This window comes from Colobus angolensis, unplaced genomic scaffold (genome assembly GCF_000951035.1).
Source record: "Colobus angolensis palliatus isolate OR3802 unplaced genomic scaffold, Cang.pa_1.0 Scaffold103, whole genome shotgun sequence".
Lineage (NCBI taxonomy): Eukaryota > Metazoa > Chordata > Mammalia > Primates > Cercopithecidae > Colobus > Colobus angolensis.
In genome coordinates, this window is record NW_012111253.1 from 5425428 (window position 1) to 5445631 (window position 20204).

The 20204-nt window shown below is 41.8% G+C and overlaps 2 protein-coding genes across 3 annotated transcripts in view; both read left to right on the forward strand.

Annotated features, from left to right (window-relative positions):
- ATP6AP2 (ATPase, H+ transporting, lysosomal accessory protein 2) overlaps nucleotides 1-1413 on the forward strand; it is a 39289-nt gene extending 37876 nt beyond the window's left edge. For both annotated transcript variants that reach the window (XM_011942256.1, XM_011942249.1), the window contains one exon: nucleotides 336-1413. In XM_011942256.1, coding sequence (XP_011797646.1) covers nucleotides 336-530 — 195 coding nt within the window. In that variant the 3' untranslated portion in view covers nucleotides 531-1413. The remainder of the gene's footprint in view (nucleotides 1-335) is intronic.
- Nucleotides 1414-17204: 15791 nt separating this feature from the next.
- On the forward strand, nucleotides 17205-17776 carry MPC1L (mitochondrial pyruvate carrier 1-like). Its single transcript, XM_011942265.1, has one exon. It carries the CDS (start codon nucleotides 17205-17207, stop codon nucleotides 17619-17621), a length of 417 nt encoding a protein of 138 aa, XP_011797655.1. The 3' UTR covers nucleotides 17622-17776.
- Nucleotides 17777-20204: the final 2428 nt, after the last annotated feature.

Consider the following 20204-nt stretch of genomic DNA (forward strand, 5'->3'; position numbering starts at 1 on the left):
CGGCCTTTTGATGATATTCTTATACATGTCTCTTGGTACACATATAGAAATTTTTCCTAGCGTATGGACTTACTGGATCACAGGATATGCACACCTTCAACTTTATTAGGTATTGTCAAAATTTCCCAAGCATTTGGACTGGTTTATACTTCCACCATCAGTGCAAGTGTCTTCTCCACGAAGGCGCTCCTTCTTGCTTCCTCTTAGTATAAGTAGCTGTTATGCCACTTATGAAGAAATGTTTGTTAGACAAATGAATCACAGCCACTAGACTGGGATAATTTCCTATCTTAAAATTCTTCCCTCTTGATTTTTCTTTCTTTTCTATATTGTAGAAGAACCCAGCAAGTCCCTATAACCTTGCATATAAGTATAATTTTGAATATTCTGTGGTTTTCAACATGGTACTTTGGATTATGATCGCCTTGGCCTTGGCTGTGATTATCACCTCTTACAATATTTGGAACATGGATCCTGGATATGATAGCATCATTTATAGGATGACAAACCAGAAGATTCGAATGGATTGAACGTTCCCTGTGCCAGAATTAGAAAAGGGGGTAGGAAATTGGCTGTTTTGTTAAAATATATCTTTTGGTGTGCTTTAAAGTAGATAGTATACTTTACGCTTACAAAAAAAATCAAATTTTGTTCTCTATTTTGTGTGTGCCTGTAATGTTTTTCTAGAGTGAATTATAGTATTGACGTGAGTCCCACTGTGGTATAGATTCCATAATATGCTTGAATACTATGATATAGCTATTTAATAACATGATTTCATTATGTTTAATGAATTTGGAAATATGCACTGAAAGAAATGTAAAACATTTAAAATAGCTCATGTTATTATGGAAAAAAGTGCACTGAATTTATTAGACAAACTTATGAATGCTTAACTTCTTTACACAGCATAGGTGAAAATCATATTTGGGCTATTGTATACTATGAACGATTTGTAAATGTCTTAATTTGATGTAAATAACTCTGAAACAAGAGAAAAGGTTTTTAACTTAGAGTGACCCTAAAATATGGATGTGCTTATATAGTCGCTTAGTTTTGGAACTGTATCTGAGTGACAGAAGACAGCTGTTTTTTAACCCTCTTCTGCAAGTTTGTTGACCTACATGGTCTAGTATGGATACTAAAAATACTACATCGATCTAAGAAGAAACTAGCCTTGTGGAGTATACAGATGCTTTTCATTATACACACAAAAATCCCCCAGGGGCATTTTGAGGCATGAATATAAAATATTTTTATTTCAGTAACTTTTCCCCCTATGTAAGTTACTGTGGTTTGTGGTACAACTTCATTCTATAGAATATTAAGTGGAAGTGGGTGAATTCTACTTTTTATGTTGGAGTGGACCAATGTCTATCAAGAGTGACAAATAAAGTTAATAATGATTCCAAATTTGTGTCATTGCAGTACTATATCTATTTTATATTGTAAAAACCTAACAAACAGGCTTTTCTTTCATCAGAATTGGCTGTTTTGTTGTACAGATGATTTCATGCTGTTTCTTTTACACTTGTTTATTCTCACTGCCTCTTGAGATTTAGTACTAATATAAGGAAGGCATTTTAATTACCATTCTTGTTACTGAATTTATATAAAATATATGAGTTCATACTTTTTATAGGAAAGGGTTACATTTTTCTATAGCTTTTTTTTTTTTTTTAAATTAAAAACATTTTAGAGACCAGTCTTGCTATGTTGCCAGGCCGAAATCCTGGCCTCCAGTGATCCTCCCACCTCAGCCTCCCCAGTAGCTGGGATTACAGGTGTGCACCACTGCACCCGGCTCTGTAGCATTTTTAAAGATGAATAAGCAACTAATTGGTTAGAATATGAAGGACTGTTTCAGGTAAAGGTTTAAGGTAACAATTTGTTTTCTTTTTCAAAAAACAGAATCTTTAACTTCATAATTATATAGCAAGATTATTTTAGTACGAGCATTGTAGCCCTGACCCTGGGATCCTTCCTTGTATTTAGTATTAACTGTTTCTGCATCTTCTTTGCAAAGATCATCAAATTATTTATAAATAGCATTGAGTTTGGCAGGGTATATTTAGTTGTCACTTACTGCAAGATGCCCTTGACAATTACACTTTCAAACCTCCATAGAGTGGAGGAAATGTTGGTTTTCTTTTTGCCTCTCATTGAAGTATAAATAATTGTAGGGAAACTGATACTCAGCTTCACAAGGAAGAAAAACTGCATTGTTCTAAAATCACTCTTACATCCCTACTTCCTTCCAGAGTGATAGGGGTGAGGGTTTTTCAGCTGTTTATCAGCAAAACAGTTCCCACTCTGACCCCATGGAATGCAACATGGCCTAAGTGTAGGGAGCAGGAACCTATTATGCTGCAGGGTGGTTAGAATCCACTTGTCTTTCACAACTTTCTTACATAAACATTGCCAGAGATGTTAGATTGTTATGATTATGAAATAAACCAATGCCTTTGTAATTTAAAACTGATGAGACTTTTAAGTTCTAAGGGAAGAAAAAAAATTAATTACATGACAGCACTAATCCGTATAGGGTAAATGGCATCAGCATCCTTCTATCTATGTTAGGCAGAGAGCAATTCATTAAAATAAATGTTCTGCCAAGATTATTATACCTGTTGCTGATGATTTGCTCTTAAATTAAGTCTAATTTGTTCAGGAACATAAATCACAGTGTCGATTTGTGTGAGAGGCAGAAAAGGCAGACTCATGGCAGATGATTCCACTGACAAAGAGAAAACCCAATCACTTTACATCTCATTGGTGGACTGTTCCGGGTTTATAAAATATCTGAGATTCTACATATGCAGATATTGCTTATGGCCTAATTCTATTAGGAATAATATACAATTGATTTTTATTTTCTTTAGTTATGTGTTTTTTTGAAGGAATAATCTGAATCCATTTTCACTGATACCAAGTTGGAAACTGTAAATGTACCTTTTTTTTGAGACTGTAATCTCACTCTGTTGCCCTGGCTGGAGTGCAATCACAGCTCTACAGCATCAACCTCCTGGGCTCAAACTATCCTCCCACCTCAGCCTCCCAAGTAGATGGGACCACAGGCGTGTACCACCACACCTGGCTTATTTCTTGTGGAGATGGGGTCTCTATGTTGCCCAGGCCAGTCTTGAACTCCTGGGCTCAAGCAATCCTCCAGCCTCAGCTTCCCAAAGTGTTGGGATTACAGGCATGAGCCACTGCGCACCCAGCCTAAACTTAACTTTGTTAGGGGGATAGAGTCTCACTCTGTCACCCAGGCTGGAGTGCAGTGGCGCGATCTCGGCTTACTGCAACCTCCGCCTCCCAGGTTCAAGTGATTCTCCTGCCTCAGCCTCCCAAGTAGCTGGGATTACAGGCACCTGCCACGATGCCTGGCTAATTTTTGTATTTTTAGTAGAGACACGGTTTCACCATATTGGCCAGGCTGGTCTCGAACTCCTGACCTCAAGTGATCCGCCTGCCTCAGCCTCCCAAAGTACTGGGATTACAGGCATAAGCCACCACGCCTGGCCTAAATTTAACTTTTTAATGGTCAATCAAACCAACAATTTTGCATGTAGGAACCAGGGTCAATGATCATGCCAACTGAGTCATACAGTGGCATCAAGCCTTCTAACTTTTGGGCACAGGTGGTTTTTTTCTAGCCTTTTCATGACAGAATGACTGACTATTCTGTGGTTTCTTCGGAAAATACAGTCGTTGGGGAAGGCCATCAGTAAAAAGCATTGTGAGTAAAAAGCATCAAGAGTCATACAGGTGAATTCAGTTCACTGCTTTACCACTTACAAGTTGAACAATCTAGGGCAAATCCCTTAACCTCTCTGAATAAGCATTTTTAATCTATATAATGGGGGTAGTAATACCCCAGGTCTATAAAAATTAGCATTCAGTAGGAGAACACAATAAAGTTTGTGAATGCTTAATAAATATAAGCTACAATCTTAGTATTAAACTCAAGGAACTCTGCTTGGACCCAGCATTGCGCCATTGATATATGCTAGCCAGTTTCTTGCAAGCAACAGGAACAAACTTTGGTTAAATTTTGCTAGTTGTCCTGCTAATGCCCTTTTACTAGACCAGGGTCCAGTCCAGGAGCACGCATTGTGATATCATGTTTCCTTAGTCTCCTTTCATCTGCCACAGTCCACCTTTGAAAAGTATTGGCCAGTTATTTTATAGGACGTCCCTCAGTTTTGGTTTGTTTGATGTTTGCTCATGATTAAATTCAGGTCATGTATTTTTAGAAAGAATACCACTGGCTGGACGTGGTGGCTCATGCCTGTAATCTCAGCACTTTGGGAGGCTGAGGCAGGAGGATCACTTGAGTCCAGGAGTTCAAGACCAGCCTGAATAACATTGGGAGACCCTGTCTCTACAAAAATTAGCCGGGCGTGATGGTGCATGCCTGTGGTCCCAGCTACCCAGGAGACTGAGGTGGGAGGTTCACTTGATCCCGGGAGGTTGAGGCTGCAGTGAGCCAAGATCATGCCACTGCACTCCAGCCTGGGCAACCCTGTCTGGAGTGAGACTCTGTCTCAAAAAAAAAAAAAAAAAGAAAAAGAAAAAAGTAGTAGTATTCTGTTCTTACTGTTTGTGTAAGACGGGAAATAAGGAAACGTGCATATACAGGTTGACTACCTCTTATCTGAAATGCTTGGGACCAGATGTGTTCCATATTTCACATTTTCTTGGACTTTGGAATCTGGTTGAGCATCCCCAATCTAAAATTCCACAATCAGAACTGCTTCAATAAGCATTTCCTTCATGTGTCATGTCTCAAGAAGTTTTGGATTTTGGAGCATTTTGGATTTCAGCCTTTAGATTTGGGATGCTCAACCTGTATCTTCTTACTTTTGTAAAGAGAAATACGGGAAATATAAGCCAGAAAACAATAAAGTTAATTATAAGATGTAGGAGTAGACAGAATGGAACAAATAAGGGAGGAAACAGCACAACTACAAAGAGTAGACCTTTTTGTATAGTTTTAATGCCAGAAGGTCAAAGGAGGCAGCTTCAAGGGGCTCCCACTGTCCAAAGTTGGGCCAATTTCAGCATCAAAATTAAGAGGACAGTAATAGATTATAACCCACTGAATAAAATGAAATGAATAGATTATAACCCACTAAATAAAATGAAATCCATGAAACCATATTGATAATAAGTAGATAAGTAAATAAATGGGGAGAGAAGGAAGGGTATTCCTTAGAAGGGTATTAGAATGCTGACTGATAATATGTATATGTATATATCCATATACACATATGTATACATATACACATATATGTATATATCACACATATACATATATGCCACCCAGGCTGGAGTGCAGTGACACAATCATGGCTCACTGCAGCCTCCACCTCCCAGGCTCAAGTGATCCTCCCACCTCAGCCTCCCAGGTACCTGGGACTACAGGCATGTGCCACCATGCCCAGCTAATTTTTGTTGTTTTTTAAAAAATCTTTTTATTTATTATTTTATTTTATTCTTTTGAAACAGGTTCTTGCTCTGTCACCCAGGCTGGAGTGCAGTAGCATGATCTCAGCTTACTGTGACCTCTGCCTCCCAGGCTCAAGTGATCCTCCAACCTCAGCCTCCCAGTAGCTGGGACCACAGGCCCGTGCCACCATGCCCAGCTAATTTTTTTGTATTTTTGGTAGAGACAGGGTTTTCACCATGTTGCCCAGGCTGGTCTCAAACTCCTGAGCTCAAGTAATCCTTGCCTCAGTCTCCCAAAGTACTGAGATTACAGGAGTGAGGCACCATGCCTGGCCCTAATTTTTGTATTTTTTGTAGAGATGGGGTCACGCTTTGTTACCCAAGCTGGTCTTGAACCCCTGGGCTCAACCAATCCTCCCCACTCAGCCTCCCAAAATGCTGGGATTACAGGCCTGGGCCACCGCGCCCAGCCAGTAGTCCCCTTTAATCTGGAATAAGACAGAGAAACAAAAGATTGGAGGAAACTGTGGTTCAATGGGGGCTGAACAAAACCCATTCCCTCCTGTCAGTTCATTGTACTGGGGGACCGAGACCAGACTGCAACGACAAGGGGCATTTTATAGCTAGAGAAACTGAGGTACACAATACACTTAATCTAACATTCTTGTAGCTACTGGAAGATGCTGGATAACCATACAGCCCTCAGCCATTGTATTCACATGAGAAAAACAATGAAAAAGGCAAAAGATTAGAATCAGGGCCACAGATGGCTCTAAAATTACTTTCAGCAGTATCTGAAAATAGCGAGCCAATGTATCTGCCTATTGTTTTATTCATTCAGCTTCTCTTGAGGCGCAATGCTATTTATTCCCTTTGGTAGAATTTAACAGCAAATATTCCAGGAAGTCAGTACAGGATATGGCCAAAAAAAAAAAAAAAATTCGTAAAATACTCAAATCCTAAGTGTTTTGTTTCGCAGCCATAATTCAAGAGCAGGTATGTTTTTGTAAATGTTGGCCAGCATTCCATGGCAAATCTAATGAAATACATTTCTGATTTTTATTGTTTTAAATCACAGAAAATCACTTTAAAAATATAATGTTGCAATCATTAGAGCGATACTGACTCAGACAAGAATCATAGATGTATGCTAAAACTAGCGGGTTAAATATTTAATGAGGAAATAGATATTTACATAGTCTCAAAGTATCTCTGCACAAATTACTTATTAATTATAAAGGGAAAAATACTAACTTAGCAGCAGAGAAACCTGGTGAACACTACCTTAACATCACTAATAACCAGATATCACATGCCTCCCAGTGTGAGGCCCTGGGGACATGTCATTGCTGTGGTGTTCGTGCCAAAAATGAACACCCTGAAGGTAGCTGTCTTAGTCCATTTGGGCTGCAATTACAAAATACCTTAGACTGGGTAAATTTATAAACAACAGAAATGTACTACTCATAGTTCCGGAGGCCAGGAAGTCCAAGATCAGGGTGCCAGCAGATTTAGTGTCTGGTGAGGGCTCATTGTCTGCTTCATAGATGGCTCCTTCTTTCTGCGTCGTTACATGGCAGAAGGGATGAACAAGCTCCTTCGGGCTCTTTTATAAGCGCACTAATTCCATCCATGAGGGTGGTGCCCTCATGACTTAATCACTTCCCCAAAGGACCCACCTCTTAATATCACCTTGATGGTTGGTTAAGTTCCAACCTACGAATTTTGGGGGAAGGCATACACACCCAGATCATAGAAGCAGTCATGAGGAAACATTGAATGAACCCCAATTGAGGGGCATTTTACCAAATTGCAGGCTTGAACTCTTCTAAAATGTCAAGGTCGGCCAGGCGCCGTGGCTCACGCCTGTAATCCTAGCACTTTGGGAGGCTAAGGCGGGCGGGTCACCTGAAGTCAGGAGTTAGAGACCGGCCTGGCCAACATGGTGAAACCGCATCTCTACTAAAAATATGAAAATTAGCTGGGCTTGGTGGCACCCACCCGTAATCCCAGCTACTCAGGCGAATCACTTGAATCTGGGAGGTGAAGGTTGCAGTGAGCCGACATCGCATCACTGCATTCCAACCTTGGCAACAGAGCGAGACTGTCAAAAAAATAAAACAAATGTCAAGGTCATGAATACCAAAGAAAGGCAGAGGACCTGGTCTAGATTAAAGGAGACTAAAGTGACATTACAATTAAGTGCCATGTGTAATCCTGGTCTGGATCCTAGACTAGAAAAACAAAATTGTTATATTGGATATTATTGAGACAATTAGCCAAATAAGAATACTGATTGTAGATTATAGTATTATATCAATGTTGAATGTCTTGATTTTGATGGGTGTATTGTGATAATATAAAAGAAAGTTTACAAAAGTCTATATGCTTAGAAAATACATACTGAGGCCAGGCGCGGTGGCTCATGCCTGTAATCCCAGTACTTTGGGAGGCTGAGGCAGGTGGATTACCTGAAGTCAGGAGTTCGAAACCAGCCTGGCCAACATGGGGAAACCCCATCTCTACTAAAAATACAAAAATTTGCCGGGCATGGTGGCACACGTGTAGTCCCAGCTACTTGGGAGGCTGAGATGGGAGGATCACTTGTGCCTAGGAAGTTGAATCTGCTGTAAGCCATGATTGCATCACTGTACTCCAGCTTGGGTGACACAGAGAGACCCTGTCTCGAAGAAAAACAGAAACAAAAACAAAAAACCAATACCCTTACGCTAGAGAGAGGAGTAAAGCAAATATTGCAAAATGTTAACAGTTGGTACATCTAGGTAAAGAGTATATGGGAGCTCTTTTGAGCATTTGTTTCTCTGTTATACCTGTTTTAGACTTTTCTAAGTTTTCTCAGCTTGAAATTATTTCAAAATGAAAAGTTAAAAAGAACAATTAAAATTAAGTAATGCCACCTCTATGGTCTGCTGCACTGGACCTCACTGAAGATTTGTGTAGGTCCAGGGTTGTTCCCATCAAGTAGGATTTCGTAGGAGCTGTGACCGAGAACCTTGGTTAGAAGAAAGAGTGCGATGCACATTTTTCACAACTGGGTGAAGGGATGAATCTATCGTTGTATTTGCTTGTCTTCTCCTGGCATTTTCCTTTGAAAGATAACAGTAAACTTGCCAGCCATGTCTTGTGATTGAGTCACATAGGACCTGACAGCTTCACGTTTGTGAGGCAGCGCTAAGAGTAGAAATGCCAAAAGCATTAACAGCAGATAAATATTATTTGAAATAATGAAAAATCTTTAGCTGTTCAGTCTCATCTATTAAGCACAGCGAACTGTACAGCAGAACTAATTTAGCTGTGAGGAGAGGTAATCGCTGGACAACATTACTGATGTTCTCTAATCCTAAAGCTGTTTCGTCACTACCTTTGCTTCAGACACGTAAAACTCTCTACAGTTTTGCTCAATCCTAGCCCTGAATCTTCTCAATCCACCCTGGAGACCCTTTTACCTCTAAGTATCCCTTCAACTGCTGGCCAAGTTCCAAGATAATATCTTATCTTCTATTTCTAGTATAAGTCTGGCCCATTTGTCATGATTATAACAATCAACAAATGTCTAGTAGACACATATGTTATACAAAGGCACAGCCAAGCGTCTACCAGGAAAGATACATACACATCGTCTGTACCTCCATTTCTCTAAAATTTCTGTTAAAGTGCTCCTCTGGGTGGGCAGGCCTTGTCTTGTTAAATTTGGGCCACATCCAGTCAACATGTTAGAAAGGTTTGGAGGGAGAAGGAATATTTCATTTGGTGATTTCTTCCCTGGCCTAAAAGAATTTAACGACATAGTTGGAAAGACATAAACACATCACAAGTTACAGTAATTTGTGTAGAGGAGTGAGGTGAGAAATAGGAAACCTTAATCCTGGTTTCCCATGAATTCGCTGTCACCATGACAGATGACATGATCTCCAGGCCTCATGCCTCCTTTGTAAAATGAGATGGATGGACTGGATGATAATAATGACAACAGCTAAAATACACTGAGCACTTACTATATATCAAGCCCTATAGTAAGCATTTACTGTGGATTAACATGCTGAAACTTTGCAACACTGCTGTGAGGTGGGTACCACTATCATCCTCATTTTACAGATAATCCATGAGATCCTTTCAACTCCAAATTTCTATAATTATGTGACTTCAAGTTAAGTAATATGGTAGATTGCATTTTCCAGAGGTGGACACAATATTTCCTATCTTATATGCTCACTCTCTCTCTATATATATACACACACACATATATGTGTGTGTATGTATGTATGTATATATGATATACACATATGTACATATATAGTATATACACATATGTACATATATAATATATACACATATGTACATATACAATATACACATATACATATATGTATATGCATACATATACATATATACACATATATACATATATGCATAAATACATATATGTACATACACATCTATACGTGCGTATACACATATACATGCATGTATATACATATATACATATATACAGACATATATACATATATACACATATATACATATATACACACATATACACATATATAATAGACACACATTACAGACATATACATATATGCACATATATACATATATACACACATATATACATATATAATATACACACATTACACACATATAATGTACACACATATATGTACACACATATATGTACACACATATATGTACACACATGTATATGCACATATATGTATATATACATATGTATATACACACATATATATACATATGTATATACACACATATATATACATATATACTTATTTTTTTTTTTGGCTGGGCACAGTGGCTCACACCTGTAATCCCAATGCTTTGGGTGGCTGAGGTGGGAGGATCACTTGAGCCTGGGAAGTCGAGGCTGCAGTGAGCTATGATTGTGCCACTGCACTCCAGCCTGGGTGACACAGTGAGAGCAGATCTGAATCAATCAATCAATCAATCAATAAAGTATTTTTAGAGATGGGATCTTGCTCTGTTGCTCAGGCTGGTCTTAAACTCCTGGGCTCAGGCAATCCTCTTACCTCAGCCTCCTGAGTAGCTGGAACTATAGGTGTGTGCCACTGCACCCAGCTCCTATGCTCTTCTTGAAGTATAACTTTGAGAAGTGGGTCTATCTACCCTCCATTGAATTTGGGTGGCCTTGTGGCTATGAAAAAAGTGATGTCATGTTGACTTCTGAGGCTAAGTCCATAAAAACCAATATAGCTTAAGTTAGTTTTCTATTGCTATGCAACAAATTATCCAAAACTTAGTGGCTGAAAACAATACCTGTTTATTAGCTCATGGTTTTGTAGGTCAGAATTCTGGGCACAGCATGACTTGGTTCTCTGCTCAGGGTGTCACACAGCTGAAATGAAGGCATTACCTAGGCTGAGTTCCTGGAGGATCAGAGTTGAGGTGGGGATCCGCTTCCAAGCTCATTACATTGTTGGTTGAATTCAGTTCTTTATGGTCATAAGACTGAGATCTCTGTTTCTTTGGTCAGCTGGGAGCTGCGTGCATTTTTCGCCATGTGGTCACCTCCACCTTCAGAGCCGGCTATGGAGAATATCCTTCATGTCAAATCCCTCTCATGTTTTGAATCTCTGAATTCTGGTCTCTGACCTCTAGACCCAGATTTAAATGGTTCCTGTGGTTAGGGGAGGCTCACTTGGGGAATCTCTCTGTCTTAAGATCAACTGATTCAAAACCTCAATTACATCTGCCAAATCTCTTTTGTCATGTAATCATCGGAATAATAGATAACGATATTCATAGGTTCCACTCACACTCAAGTGCAGATTATACAAGGGTGAGGGTCACTGGGGCCATCTTAGAATTCTGCCTACGCGATAGCTTCTACTTGATTCTCTTGTTACATTTACTCCTGGAACTCAGCCACCATACTGTGAGGAAGCCCAAGCACCCTGTGGAATGGTCCACATGGAAAGAAACTGGCCCCAGTTGACAGCCCCAGCTGAGCTCCCAGCCAGTAATCAGCATCAGCGTGCTATGTGAGTGAGCCATTTTCAAAGTGGATCCTCCAAGCCGCAGGCTGAAATATCCCCACTGGTGATGCATGGGACAGATGAGCTGTCCCTATTAAGTCCTGCCCAAATGGTAAATTTGGGAGTAAAATAAAAGATTGTTGTTCTAAGCCACTAAGTTTTGGGGTGATTTGTTATACAGCAATAGGTGATCAAAACCAAGTAACTTATGTGAGACAGTCTGTAAGTACTGAAAGCTTCTGTGGACAAGGAGCGGTAGCTTCTATTTCTTTTAGGACATTGGAGCATCTGGCAGTGTAGGCCTAAAATGTCATTCAACATATGCTTGCTGATTTATTAGTTCAAACTTATACTGACCTGATTTACAACAGTATACCATTCATCCATATTTGGAAGCTCCGCATTGTAAAATGGTTATCTAAAAATTATGCCACTTTCCTTTGGAGGAATGGCTATACTATATATTTTTAAGCCATATTTGTAAAATGTTTGGGGTGCAAATGAACACAGATAATGAATATTAATTTTAAAGGTACAATGGGCTTGTGTGTAAATCACTACATAAAGCATTAGTATTTCAATGCATATTCAATCGCTTTTCAACAGTTGCTGTTTTTATTTTTTGATGTTGTTATTTATTTATTTATTTATTAGACGGAATCTTGCTGTGTCTCCCAGGCTGGAGTGCAGTGGTGCAATCTCGGCTCACTGCAACCTCCGCCTCTGGGGTTCAAGCGATTCTTCTGCCTCAGCCTCCCAAGTAGCTGGGACTACAGGCACATGCCACCACACCTGGCTAATTTTTATATTTTTAGTAGAGATGGGATTTTACCATATTGGCCAGACTAGTCTTGAACTTCTGACCTCAGGTGATCCTCCCACCTCGGCCTCCCAAACTGCTGGGATTACAGGCATGAGCCACTGCACCTGGCCAACAGTTGCTGTTTTTATTGGAAAAAACAGAAAGCACTGGAAAAATAATCACCAGTTTTGTCATTAAAGATTTTTCATCCACAGATATCAAAACTATTAGGTGAAAAACTGTTGGAGAGGCCAGGAGCGGTGGCTCATGCCTATAATTCCAGCACTTTGGGAGGCCGAGGCAGGCAGATCACCTGAGGTCAAGAGTTCAAGACCAGCCTGGCCAACATGGCAAAACCCCATCTCTATGAAAAATACAAAAATTAGCTGGGAATAGTGGCACACACCTGTTATCCCAGCTACTAGGGAAGCTGAGGCAGGAGAATTGCTTGAACCTGGGAGGTGGAGGTTGCAGTGAGCCAAGATCATGCCACTGCACTCCAGCCTGGGCAAAAGAGCAAGACTCTGTCTCAAAAAAAAAAAAAAAAAAAATTGTTGGAGAATAGAATATCCATACACTCTCAAGGTAGCTCCCCCTGGATTCTTTGAAGGGAAAAGGTAACTTCACAATGGAGAAACCAGGCAGATAACTTCTTTTTTGGGGGGGGAATATATCCATTTTGTTAAATGCATCTTGTCTGAACCATGGAAGATACAGAAACAATTTCAAAGAGCATTAAACACTGGTTCTCTCAACTGTGGACTGAAAAAATATTAAGCATATGGAGACGCTGAGTCTGATAGCTGTTCAAACAAGTGGGCCAGAGCTGCTTTCAATGGTGCCAAAAGTACAGGTACTCTACCTCCTGCCAAATGATCCTACCAAAAAAGATGCCAGAAGTACACAGAGAAGATGGTTAACAGACACTTGGAAGGTACAAATTCTCCATGATATGACATTTTCAACATACCAGTGGAACCCATATACGTAGGCTCCATTCTGTCTTGAACAATTCCAAAATATTAAAGAAAAACATCAGGAAGTAGGTAGATTACTTAGAGAAAAATTTGCGTTACTTTTAACCAAAGTTATTTCTACTATGCTTTATCACTCAGTAGCTGCTATCAAAACAAAGAAATATTTTATATATAATATGTATTTTACTAAAAGTATTTTTTACCCATCTCAAATGGGTTGATTGACCAGTCTCACTAATAGTAAGAGTGCTCAACATTTTCCATTTTGGGCCATTTCTATCACTCTCAAATTTTGGTGAATCTGCCTTAAGTTCCCAGCATCACAGCATTTGTGGATCTGAGTAAACATTCCAGAAAACACAGAGATGTTCCAATACTCTCTGTTCTTTTTTTTTTTTTTTTTTTGAGACAGAGTCTCGCTCTGTCACCCGGGCTGGAGTGCAGTGGCCGGATCTCAGCTCACTGCAAGCTCCGCCTCCCGGGTTTACGCCATTCTCCTGCCTCAGCCTCCCGAGTAGCTGGGACTACAGGTGCCCGCCACCTCGTCCGGCTAGTTTTTTGTATTTTTTAGTAGAGACAGGGTTTCACCAGGTTAGCCAGGATGGTCTCGATCTCCTGACCTCGTGATCCACCCGTCTCGGCCTCCCAGAGTGCTGGAATTACAGGCTTGAGCCACCGCGCCCGGCCTACTCTCTGTTCTTAATTTCATCTAATTAGTTTTAAAATTTATTCTCTACTCACAAAGAAGCATAAATAAAGGTTTCACTCTTATGTAAAGACCTGACAAAACATACTGATCCTCTGTTGATGCGGAAGCAAGGACAGTTTTCTACGATAGTCTGTTCTTTATAACCTATAACTGTTGTGGAAAAAAAAGAAAATCTATTTCTTATTGTAATTATTTTTCTTGTTTGAGGTTTCTTTTCCACACCCTGAATCTACAATGACCCAACCACAAGTTTGGGAACATTGCTTCTGAGGCCCATTCTCTGATTAGAAAGTTCAGTCCCACCTGGGAAAAGTACCTGAGTCCCAGCCTTTTCAGCCTAACATTATGCCTAATATCTAGAGTAAGAAATCAGACTAAGTGTGGTGGCGGGCGCCTGTAATCCCAGCCACTTGGGAGGCTGAGGCAGGAGAATCGCCTGAACCCGGGTGGCAGAGACTGCAGTGAGCAGAGATCGCACCAGTCACTCCAGCCTGGGCAACACAGCGAGACTCCACCTCAAAAATAAATAAATAAATAAATAAAATAAAACATCCAAGCATCCACCTTGGGTTGCAGGAAAATAGTTAATATTATGCGTTTAAAAAAATGTAACTATATAATGTGAAACACCATAAAGTCAGATGGCACTGCACGAGGCATTTTTGCTTCTTTTTCTTAGGGAAAAGGAGTTCTGTGGAAAATTCTCTCCTCCTCTCTCCGCCACCGACTCCTCTATGTCCAAAGGTTTTTTCCTCCCTCCCCTCCCTGCGCGAGAGAGTCTCACTCTGTTGCTCAGGCTGGAGTGCAGTGGTGCAATCTCGGTTCACTGCAACCTCTGCCCCCTCGGCATTCAAGCGATTCTCCTCCCTCAGCCTCCCGAGTAGCTGGGATTACAGGCACGCACCACCACACCGGGCTAATTTTGTATTTTTAGTAGAGACAGGGTTTCTCCATGTTGTTCAGGCTGGTCTCAAACTCCCAACCTCAGGTGATCCACCCACCTCAGCCTCCCAAAGTGCTGGAATTACAGGCGTGAGCCATCGCATCCGACCTAGGTTTTTGTTCAAAATTGGGCCTTTGTTCTTATTCAGTAAATCTATGTCACAGGATGAGCCAGGAGTTAAATATATAAATATAATTTTTTAGTATCTTTCACGTCAAATTAGAAACACATATTTGGAATTTACTGCTGCAGTCTCTACTGTGCTTATCATGGTAATGGTTGAAACTGGAAGACTTTTTTTTTTTAAACCCTGAAGTCATCCATACTTGCTACTTATTTAGTCTTCTTGCTTGGAATGAAAAGTATTCACCAATACCACCACCTAAGCACCTGTTTCAAATGAAACTCAGCCTTCAGCTTGCAAAATGATCTCTTTATAATTAAGCAAACAGCGGAAGACCCATGCGAGTTGTTTCTTCCTGGAGAAGTTGGCAGGATAACTGGAATCCTAGGAGCTCCTCTGTATTGAATTTGCCAAGTCCTGAGTTCAGAATTTTGTTTTTGAGATGAATATAAAAGCACCTAATGGTCAAGGAAACTTTTCTTCCTGTGGTAAGGAACCTTTGCTTTAGTGTAGACGACCACTCCCCTCTGTAAGGTAGGGAGGAAGAATGTTCGGTTAGTTCCTTTCCTCTGGCCGATCTCTTTTTCTTCTCCTCGCACTGTACAACAGATGCACTCAGCCTCCCGGGGGCCCCGGCCCAGAGGCCAGTTTACAGCCGCACGCCTCACTCCGCCATCTTCGCAGCTTCTCCGCGGATACCTTCTTAACCAAGTGGCCGAACTTAGTACCACCAATGCTGGAAGAAAGTGACGTCATGTGCCTCGCATTGTGATGCACTAAGAATACAACATCTCTTGTGAAGTTGTTTTGCCAAAAAATATTTAATCTAAATCTAATAAGAAAACAGACAAATCCAACTTGAAGACATTCTGAAAAGCGACAAGCTTGGACTCCAAAAATGTCCCTGTCATGAAACACAAAAAGCCAGGGAACTATTCTAGATTAAATATTAATCAAAGGAGTTAACTAAACTTGAATTTTGATTGAATCCTGATTTCCCCCTCGAACAAGAAGAAAAAAAAAAAAAGCCGTAAAGCTATAATATTTAAATATGCTCTGCATATTATAGTGTGGATTACTGCATTGTGGTTAAGTAGGGGTCCATCTTTGTTTTTAAGAGACAGATGCTAAAATCTTAAGGTGAAATGTCACCGTGTCTGCAAGTAACACTCAGGCAAATTGTGTAAGGGCTAAAATTCTGAACCTGGTTGAGGAATTTTGTATCAGCATCTAGTCAACACTGTCCAGGGACTAGTCAGAACAAGTAGTTTCCCTTCGCATGGCTGAGAAGCAGGTAGCCTGACCCTCTCCTCTCCGGGTGGCACGAGTAACCCTCAGCACTTAAAAGCAGCTGCAGCCCTGTGGGGAACGAAGGCTGAGGCTGTGGTTCCACTTCTGCCAGAGGACACACACTTGCACGCATGCTGTATGCACTTTATGGCAGTCCATGGAAGGCGCAAAAGTGCCAAGGGTGAGGCTGCGCCCCTCCCCTAACCCCCACAGGAACATACGACAGTAGCACAGGCTGTCTAGAGCACTTTACAGCAGTCACGTCTGCCCGAGGGCGAAACCACGCCCTTTCACCCCCACAGAACAGCGGCAGGTGCTGTCGGGAGCACTTTACGGCAGTCAGGCAAAGGTGCGAGGATGAGGCCAGGCCCCTTCACCCTGGCAGAACCGCTGCACGTGCTTGTGGAGCATTTTACAGCAGTCATGCCGAGGCGCGAGGGCAAAGCTACGTCCTTTCATCCCCACAGAACAGCGGCATGTAGTCTGGAGGACTTTACAGCGGTTACTTGAAGGTGCGAGGGCAAAGCCACGGCCTTGCACCCCCGCAGAACAGGGGCACGTGCTGTCCGCGGCACTTTAACGGCATTCAGGCAAAGGCGCGTGGGTGAGGCCACTCCCTTTCGCCCCAACAGAACAGCGGCACGTGCGGTCCGGCGCACTTTACGGCAGTCAACGCGAAGGCGCCAGGGTGAAACCATGCCCTTTCATTCCGACAGAACAGCGGCATGTGCTGTCGGCGCACTTTATGGCAGCCACGCGAAGGCTCGAGGTCGCGAGCGTGCGCCCAGTCTGGGTCGGCTGCAGATACTGGGCTTTGCGCTCTATTTCGTTGTGGTCTGGCTGTCGGTCCGTAGGCACACCTACGGCTATTCCATCATGGCGAGGGTGGCGGTACCGTGGTGGACGATGAGAGATCACTTCCAGAGCAAGGAGTTCCGGGGATACGTGAGCAGCACTCACTTCTGGGGTCCCGTGTTCGACTGGGGCCTTCCGCTGGCTGCCTTTAAAGACATGAAGGCGTCGCTGGAGATCATCAGTGGCCACATGACGACAGCGTTCATCTTGTACTCGGCGATCTTCATGCGCTTCGCCTACCGCGTACAGCCTCGAAACCTGCTGCTGATGACGTGCCACTGTACCAATGTGATGGCGCAGAGTGTGCAGGCCGGTCGCTACCTACTCTACTACGGCGGCGGCGCCGAAGCTAAAGCCCGCGACCCTCCGGTTACCGCCGCCGCCGCCGTCGCGGCCGCCACCAGCCCGGGTTTCCAGCCCCCGAAACAAGCTTCTTAAGAACTGAGAGGGCCTGATCTCATCTCTGCAGGTCACAAGCACTGAACTGTCATTCCTCCTGAAAAAAGACCAATGAAGACCTCGGTTTTGACTCTAAAACAGTGCGAATCTGACTTAAACCTGCAGTTTGATTAATAAAGAAATACAAAGTAACATTGAACTGAAGTTGAGTGTTGCCTCTTTTGTAAACTGGAAATGGTTTTTAGAAGGGGAGGATGGATTAGCTGGTCTTTCTTTTCACAGGACCTGCAACTCAAGATAGTTTAATATGGGGGAGGAAGACTTTGAATGTAAAGCACTTCACAGCTTTTTTGTTTTTTCTTAAAGCTCTCTTGGGAACATATTTTTGTTACTTGTTTTGGATGTCCAGGGCAAACGGGGTTGCTTAGTATCACACATGACTCACAACTTGGTGCAGTCACAAATCTGTACATCAAAAAAAGTCTGGGGGCTCTTTCTACTGAGGGAAATGTTTCGAAGTGGGTTTTAAATGAATGTCGTGAGGTACAGTGTAGCCTTAAGGAGTCCTCAAGAGAACCTAGGGTCTCTTGGTGACGGAGAGCAATTATAGAATTAGCCATGGAGACAGGATAAACAATTCTGGGGACAATTGCCATCAACCCTGGGATTCTAGGTAAATAGGTAAAACGACAAAATCATTCTTTCCTCCTTTTCTTATCCTTAAAAAACGGGGGAAATGGCAGTTCGCAGAACTGGTTACCTATCACTCTGTCGAATGCTAGCTAGAGCTGGGGGTGAGGGGTCAGTGGTCAACAGCGGCAGCTCGGAGTATTCCCCTAGGAATCTTGGGGGGTTCCTACGGACTCTTAAACCACAGAGCCGAGAAAAGGGAAACGAGAAGGGTGGGGTAGTGGGGCAGTAGGTTAAGGCCATTACCTACACATAGCAGAGGCTGCCCTCTACGATTTGACCCAAAAATTTTCCCTGTCCCTGCCTCTGAAGGATGCGGAAAGTTCCAGAGTGTTTACTGGTGAACCCCAAAGTAGGTGTTTAGAAGTATTCGACCCTGCTTTAGATAGAGTTTTCAAATGCAAAGAAATTTAAAAGCACTATCAAAGATTCTGAAGACGTCAGTTCTTGGACAAAACGGGCACATTTGTGGAATTCTAGAAGATTCCCCTTTATCTTCTCTGGCATTAAAGCAGTAGTCCTCTTTGTAGGCAGTCTCTGTGTTTCACGAAATTCTGCATATGGGGACGGGGGTGGGAAATGAACTATGGCCGTGTAATCACCTCCAACACTTAGTTTAAAACAGTTATCTGACTTCATTTCTGAAGGTCAGGAATCTGGGAGTGATTTAGTGGGGGACTTCTGGCTCAGGGACTCTCAGCTGTAAGCTGGGGCTGCAGTCTCTGAAGATTTGACTGGAGCTGGAAGATCCACTTCCAAGCTCATTCATAGTTGTTTGCAGGAGGCTTCAGTTCCTTGTCATCTGGGCCTCACCATACGGCTGCTTGTGACATGGCTTCCCCCAGAGTGGTGTTCCAAGAGACAGCCCAAGATGGAAGTTCTAGCCTTTTACAGCTTCATCTTGGAAGTTACATACCATCACTTCTGCTGTGTTCACACAAAACAACTCTGGTACACTGTGGGAGGACAATATGAGGATGGGAAGCAGGCATAGTTAGGGGCCATCCTGGATGCTGGCTACCACATGTGGTGCTAAAATAATTCTCATGCCTTTCTGGTAGTCAGTAGGAAAGTAAAGCATGTAAATTTGTTGCCTATCTTCCCAAAGAGAGGTCACAAAATGCTCAGTTTACGGTTTTGTGGTCATTATTAACATGCACGTATCATAGAGCATGGGTTTGAGAAGCAGAAATCTCTGGAAGATAACCGTGGGTCTTAATGTTTTAGATAATTCAGACTACAATGCAGTATTAAAAACCAGTTCTTAAAGTTATGAAATGAGTAACTTTATATCCACTTCACTAACAATTTCATAAGTAGAAATTAATATATTTTTAGGTTGTCTTACAATATGCATTTTGTAATTTGAGCCTATTTCAATAAAAGGCCACTGTCTGTTGAAGACATTTCAGAGCAGGTAGGTTTCTAATTAACCTGGTGAGGGAAAAGGAGGTAATCTCTGCTGCTAATTTCCTATTACTCTATGCTTACAATTTAGAGGTCAAAACAATTCAAGGAAATGTCCAAAAGATTGCAACACCTCCACAATAATGCAATGCTCCACTTACCGCATCTAACTCATAATATGCCCACCCAACTAAGTGAGCTAACCCTTTGTTGCCTAGGATATTAGTGTTTAAAGCCAAATAGGTAATTCATACTTTAATAAACATGAACCTTTTAAATCATTAGGGTAACAATCATTTCATAATCTTCCCAAACTCTCAAACGTAATCCTTTCTAACCTTGGCAATTTAAACTGTCTACAGATCTCCACCACAACTTTATAAAGCCAGTAACATTTTCTGAATTGGCAGAGCTAGTTTTCCAGTTTTTGTCACCAACACACTTTAGTCATTTCCCAGAATCAGGTGTTCTACTCTGAGTTGAATATGTAATGTCTTCCTCCTTAGGTACTCTGAACTCCCTGGT